This window comes from Centruroides sculpturatus, unplaced genomic scaffold, assembly GCF_000671375.1.
Source record: "Centruroides sculpturatus isolate CEXI.00-Female unplaced genomic scaffold, Cexi_2.0 scaffold421, whole genome shotgun sequence".
NCBI lineage: Eukaryota > Metazoa > Arthropoda > Arachnida > Scorpiones > Buthidae > Centruroides > Centruroides sculpturatus.
In genome coordinates, this window is record NW_019385018.1 from 365,568 (window position 1) to 373,204 (window position 7,637).

A 7,637-nucleotide genomic window follows, 5' to 3' on the forward strand; every position below is an offset into this window, starting at 1 on the left:
GACCAATCACAACCCCTTCTTGCCCGAACAGCTTACACTCAGGTCCACCGTTATCCGACAAGAGTGAAGCTTACATAAACGTCTGCCACTTGTTTACATTTATTTGTTTACCATATGGCAAATGGTCTATCGTCTAACCACAGGTGGGTCCAATTGACAAAGTCAGCGCTCCCTTTGTTTTCCCTCTGTTTACAAGTCAACACCTTACAAGTGGTATACTGCCCGACTGCACGTGGGTCCAATTGACAAGGTCGCGCTTCTTTTGTTCCCTCTCTGCTTAAAGGTCAATACTTTACAAAAATAATATTCAATAACAGATAAACAAAAAGAAAATATACAATCAGTGTCAACTTCATAGCAGAATCCAGTTTTGCATTTTCTCACCTCATGCGTTATTTGTAGCATGTTTCACATTTCTGTTAGAAATGAGTGTCCGAAAGCTAACAACACTTATGCTGAAGGAAAAATATGAACTTTTGTCAGAATTTGAATGTAAGAAAACTTCTCAAGCCAAATTTGCCAAACCAAAAAAACAAACCTTCCAAGAACAACATTGGTGGGAATCCTAAAGAAAAAAGAGGAAATTAAGAAACTTTTATCTTGAATCTTCATTGTGGCTGTCTCTAACACCAGAGAAAGTCGCTGTACAAAGATGTTGAAGATGCTCTGTTACGTTGTCTAAAGCAAATTTGTTCATCAAATCTTCCTGTTTCAAGACCAATACTGAAACAAAAGGTGATGGAAATCACTGGGATACTTGGAGTAAAAACCAACTTTACTGCTAGTGATGGATGGTCAGAGATACATTGCATGTACTGTATTCACTTGTACCAGCGATAGATCTGACACCTAGCGGTATTAGTGCGAACTATGTAATGGCGGCTGCTATGGGTATAAAGTCTGTGGTCTGTTAGAATTAGAAAGTGTTTAACCTACAATGGTAAATACAGTAGAGCATCGTTTATCCGAATCAATTGGAGACTGAGGTTGTTCGGATTACTTATTTTTCGGATAACTGATTATGTACAAAAAATATATTAACCTATCCCATGTTGAAATTTTTCTTTGTTGCGTGTCGCTTCGCATTGAATTTTCGTCGATGTTAAGCCTAATGTAAACTTTTTAAAATAATAATCGTGGCTATTGTATCATTAAAAATTATTTCTTTATTTTTTACAAACAAAATAAATATATTGAAAAATATAAAAACAAAAAAATTATAATTTAGAAATTAATCTAGTATCAAAAATGTTTGATTCAGCATGACACACAGTCCTCAGAAAAACACCACACAAAAGTGCCAGTGCTACCAGCTAAAACACATACACCAACAAAAAAGTATTGGAGTAGCCCAAGATATAGCCAAAGATTGCAACGCCACAATAGCAAAAATTTAAATTTTCCAACTGGAATGCTTTCAGTTAACCAATGTTTCGGATAACCGGCTTTTGGATAAACGACACTCTATTGTAATAAGTATTGCTGTGAATTTGGATGTAAGTCTAAAAGTTCATCAAACTCCTCAGTACATATGTGGTCACATTCCCAAAAATTAAATTACTGTGCAAAAAGTGGGAAATAGAACTAAAGTTATCAGTTCAGTTTCACCAACATCTAATTTTGCTGAGCTTAAAATTCTTTTATTTTTACAAATGTTTTCAACTTGTCTAATATAGGTAATCATCAGGTTTAATATTATAAATGTTCCAAAATGGAACGTACCGTTTTTGAATATTTTACATATTTAAAATTAAAAAAAAATAATTGAACTTTAAAATAAATTGAAAGAAGTGCATATATTAAATAAATAAAAAGTAAATAAAATATAGAAAACAAAGCTAACTGGAAAGAAACATGATTTAAGGGTGTATGTAAGGGTGTAAGCTATAGATATTGGATGCTCTTTTATAGACCATTCTCAAGTTTTTATAAGAAAAAGAGCACCCAATATCTATAGCTTGCTATGGAATGATAAAGATAGCATAAAAAAGGAAGAGAAAGCAGGGGTATATAAAATGGAAATATATAATAGAAAAAGGAATGGAACTTAAACACCCTTAAATCATGTTTCTTTCCAGTTAGCTTTGTTTTCTATGTTTTATTTACTTTTTATTTATTTAATATATGCACTTCTTTCAATTTATTTTAAAGTTTAATTATTTTTTTGAATTTTAAATATGTAAAATATTCAAAAATGGTACATTCCATTTTGGAACATTTATAATATTAAACCTGATGATTGCCTATATTAGACAGGTTGAAAACATACCAGGTAGACTGATGATGGCCTATATTAGATAGGTTGAAAACGTTTGTAAAAATAAAAGTTTTAAGCTCAGCAAAATTAGGTGCTGAAGTAAATTAGTTGCTAAGAGATGTATATATATGAAGTTATCAGTTTAGCATTTCCTCCCCTTATAAGACATGTTTTTCGATCACCCACATATTCTAAAATGTCACAAGGTGTAATCATCATGACTTAAATGACTACGAAATCAACTAGGATTAATGTCGGACACAAATGCGGATAAAACATTTTGACTACAGAGAGAAAACATATTAAAAAGACAACACGCATGTAACTCTCGTATGTTGCCATGCATGCTATACCCTTTGTGGCAGCCATTTTGGTCAACTCATACGCCATCTATATTTACTGGCATAAGCGAATAAAGCACTACTGTACAGTGGAACCTCAGTATATGACCTTAATCCATTCCTAATGTTTGGACTTATACCGAATAGGACGTATACCAAACCAACCTTTCCCATAAGAAGTAATGTAAAAATGATTAATCCGTTCTCATGAAAAAAAATGGCTGGCTTTAAACACCTTGCTTTCCGGCTAGTTCCTGCTTGATTTTTCATGAGATCAGCGTGTATCTTTTTAGCTTTTTCGCAAATAATTGCTTCTGATATGCTGTCTCCAGCACTGTTTTTCAGTTATCCAAAGCAAAAGCAATTTCTCGACATGATCTAATGTCTTTGATCTCTGTTTAGAAATTGATTTAATCCCTTTCACAACGTTAGCAGATTTAATAATATCTTTATTTTTCGCGATTGTCGATATCGTCGTTCTCGGAATACGGTACACAACAGTTAAATCTCGAACACGCATGCCACCTTCATATTCCTCAACAATCTATTATCAGTTCCATTGTGATTCTAGTCATTTTTTTTTAGTTTTCTGTTGCTTTTCACTTGCCTTTTTGCAATTCATGATTAATAAAAATAATAAAATTTTACTTATAAATTAAAATCAGAAGAAATTTAACAAAGTTAGAAACTGTGGCATCGCGAATGTCTAGTCTAGTCTAGTACACCGAAAGTGCTACTTATTCATAGATGGCGCGTATAAATGAATTAAGTCGTATACCGAACAAAAGTCATATACCGAGCAAAATTTGTTTTGTCCAAACAGGACATATTCTGAATTGGACGTATTCTAAAGCAGACGTATACCGAGGTACCACTGTATTTTCCTAATTGCAGTTTTGTGATTTTTTTTTTCAACTTTTGTTTTAGTTGTCATATCAGTAACTCAACACATTTCCACTTTCCCTTGGGGTGTCAACTTATGCAAACTTGACTGTATTATACATACATTTATAAATTATACAAACAGATATATATATATATATATACAGTGGGTGATCGGTTAATGAACAGATCGGATAACGAACAAATCAGATAACGAACACTTTCGCGAAAGATTTTTATGTTTGGACAACGAACACATGATTGGATAACGAACACCCCATAGAACAAACACAAGAAGAAGCGATGTAAAATAATGAATACCGATTGGTCTTCCCTTGTCTTAGGGCAACAATTTGAAACCTTTCGGAGCGTGGGAGACATCGACATCAACGCTCAAGCTGATATATACCGATCGGATAGTATTCCTCCGAACTTTGAAACTCTTCCTTTTAATTCCAGCCTTTTATTTTTCTGACAGAAACAATTCTTTTATGTATTCGCGAGACTGTCGGGTAGGCACTTGTTAAGTTTTGCGTCTGTTTTTCTTTTCGAAAGGTCAGAGTATAATAGCAAAGGTAGAGAGTGGGCAGAAAATGCCTAATGTTTCTGGGCAGTATGGCTTGAACAGGTCTACAATAGGCCGTAGTTAAATCTTATCTAAGAAAGATACTGTATTATCAAGAAGACTCAAGCAGCTAAAGGAGTAACAAAAATCACATCTGAGATATAAAGAACATCAAAGAGTTCATAATGGAATCCGAAACGGATCTGATGACAGAAGAACGCCAAGAACTCTTGAATGAAGAACACCAAGAAACTCAGCGAGATATGTTTTCTTCTGAAAAAGAGGATTAATGCCGATATCTGTTATTAAAGATCTTTTGTAGTAGTAGGAGGATGTCAAAATAACGATCATAGAATGGCATCCAAACCAGGTTGAGGCTTGGGGATTTCTACAATTGCAATGCTATTAATAACTACTTACGAAAAATCCTGAAGAGGAAAAAGCAATCGACATTAGACAGATTATTTAACCCTTTCAAACGGAAAAAACATGACTAATAAAAATGTGTATGTATTTTTATTATTACATATAAATAAACGTAGTAAGAAAGTATATATTTGTTTATTTTTGGTGTCTCCAGAACGAATTAATTAAATTCCCATTAAAACCTATGGTAAATCGATAATCGGTTAACGAACAATTCGGATAGCGAACAAAGTCTTGGAACGGATTATGTTCGTTAACCGATCACCTACTGTATATATCTTAGAGAGGTTTTAATATTATGCAGATTTATATCTATGTATTATATATGTTACCGGCCAAACCCGATTTCAGGCCAAACTAGTATATACTGACACACGTATAATAAACTAGTTTGGCCTGAAATTGGGTTTGGCTAATAACATATATAATACATAGCTTAACTAGTTTGTCTTAGGCCAAACTGATTTAGAATTATTATTTAAGTCAGGCCTGGCCAACCCAAATTGTTTCGTGGGCCACTTTGATCACGCGTAAATTACAATGGGTGACAATTTAGGCAAACATACTTTTAAAAAAGTAAAACAAATACAAAATGAATACGATTTCATTGTTATACCAAGAGTTTGTACTTGCACTTGCGCATTATAACAATGACACATGCAAATTTTCATTTATTTCATTTCATTTATTTGTTTTGGTATAATCAAAATGAAAAACGAAAGTTTTAATAGATATATAATATCGCTTAGTAGGCTGCACAATTTAATGTAATGGGTCGCATGCGGCCCAGGCCTGATTTAAGTATATTAATGGCTAAAATAAAATTAAAAGGCAATCAATTAGATGAACAATATTTATTCAAACAGTCTACTTAATTGTAAAAAACGGTATTGATTAGAAGTGACACAACACTTGTACAAAACTATAAAATAAAAATAAGCTAATCAGTACTTATCAGTTTGTATTTTTTTATTAAGCCATGCACTTTTAAATGTAATTAACAATCAAAAATATTTTCAAAAATTCAAATGAAATAATAAAAATAACTTTTAAAGTCAAATTAAAATTAAAAATAAACTTGTTTGTGTTTCTTAGTGTAACATATAAAATATTTAATCTTTTATTTATTTTTACACGATGGGTTAAAGTGTAGCTAGGTAACCCCAATGAACGCACTTCAGACTGTTCATGCTCTTGGCAGATTCCTCCCGGAGGGGAGCCACCATCAGGCCGCCCATTGTTTAACGTCACTAGTTATTGATTCACGGTAGTTCTTGAACAAAAGAAAAAAAGGAAACATCTACTAAAAATGTAGTTAACCTAACTAAACCAACCTAACCTAAGTATCGCCATTGGGGTTACCTAGGTACTGTACACTTTAACCACCAGTTGTATTGTGGTAGCATTTCGAATTACACAAAATCATTTTTTTTTTACACTGGCATCTATTTGTAGTACATAAATCAGTTCGGCCTAGGACAAACTAGTTTGTCCTGAAATCGGGTTTGGCCAGTAACATATATAAAGTTTTCAAAGTGACTTCCTCTGGATGCAATGACATGACGAAGATGCATGGAATAGTTGTTAATAGTTGTTAGCAAAATATTGCTATGGAGGCTATCAAAAGCATTAACAATGGCTGTTTTGAGATCATAAGTTGATTTTGGGGCTTTGTAGTAGACTGCAAAGTTTTGTCCTTGCAGTAACTTTTTGGCCAACATTTCCTTTATAGGCATCAAGGACAGGACCATAACTTCAGATTTCTATATTAAGTTCATTATTGTACACTGAGATAGTTTTGGGCAGTTCTTGAATATTGTGGACCACTTGCAGAGCAATTCTGTGATGATTTTGCCCACTTTATAGTAATTTTTCATAAGAAAAGTCTGGTCTTCCATGGAATATAGTTGTTTGCATACTATACCTAAAATAACACTAAACCCTTTCAATTGTTTCTTTTTTTTTATCGCTATCTCACTGGCAGACCTCTGTCACCACACAACTTCTGCATGTGCAGTTCAATTTCTTTTCTGTCTAAACATTAATTGTCACCCAGTATATAAAATAAGCTTAACATTTATTGTGTTAATGATTAAGTAGGCATTTGTTGAATGTCTTCAAGTTTGAGTATATTTTTTAAGGATGATCTTAATTTTCATGAATCTTGCTTTTTTGTATGCATGGTTTTGTAATGTTCATAATTAAAACCTTGTGTAAACCATGATCACACTGTTTATTATAAAAATACGTTTAAAATCAATGATTTATTTTAAGTAAATAGTATTTTATATAGTATTGTATATAAATATATATTATATTATATATTATATGGTTTTAAATTATGTTAAATAAAAAATAAATAAAAATTTCAGTATGGAAGGTGGGGAACTGTTTCAGAGAATTCAAGAACGCGCTGAAGGAGCATTTACTGAGAGAGGTTAGTAAATGTAAATTTTAAAATTTATAATTTATTATGTATTAATTATATTTTCAGAATTATTGTACAGTAAAGTATAATATAATTTTATTTAAGATAGCATACATGTTTTAAAATAAGTATTGTATGTATTTTCACCAAAATTATTGTAATAATCAAATGAAAAATAAATTTTAACAAGAAAAAAATGTTCAGTTGAAATGAGTATAATGTTGACAAATATAATATAGTGGCATCTTGTACTTCAAATTTAATTTGTTCAGAAGGCCATTTGAACTCTGAATTGTTTGAAGTTTGAAATCAGTTTTCCCCATTAGAAATAATGGAAAGTGAATTAATTGTTTCCAGACCCTAAACAATACTTATTTTGATAAACTTAAATAGCCATACACATAATTTAAGGTAAAAATAACACAATTAAATGCCCTAAATACAGGTAGCCCTCGGTTTACACCGCAGTTCCGTTCCTACGAAAGCCGGCGCAAATCGAATCGGCGTAAAACGAACCCGTATTTACAGTGAGGTATAGGGTTAGGTTCCACATAAGTGAAAAATACGCAAATAATTTTGTTTATTAATACAATATAATACAAAGTACAAATAAATTTAATTTTTAAAATGTATTTTATCATAAAATAAAGTTAAATGTTTTTATTAAAAATTTTAGTTTCGGATCTCTTACATTTTTCGGAAAAAGTATCCATCTTTAATTGTTTACATTTTTGTTTT

The 7,637-nt window shown here is 31.9% G+C and overlaps 1 protein-coding gene across 1 annotated transcript in view; it reads left to right on the forward strand.

The window, feature by feature from the left end:
* The window catches only part of LOC111633497 (MAP kinase-activated protein kinase 2-like), a 57,262-nt gene that overhangs the window by 21,673 nt on the left and 27,952 nt on the right, over positions 1 to 7,637 (forward strand). The window contains exon 3 of the mRNA XM_023378076.1: positions 6,844 to 6,908. Coding sequence (XP_023233844.1) covers positions 6,844 to 6,908 — 65 coding nt within the window. The remainder of the gene's footprint in view (positions 1 to 6,843; positions 6,909 to 7,637) is intronic.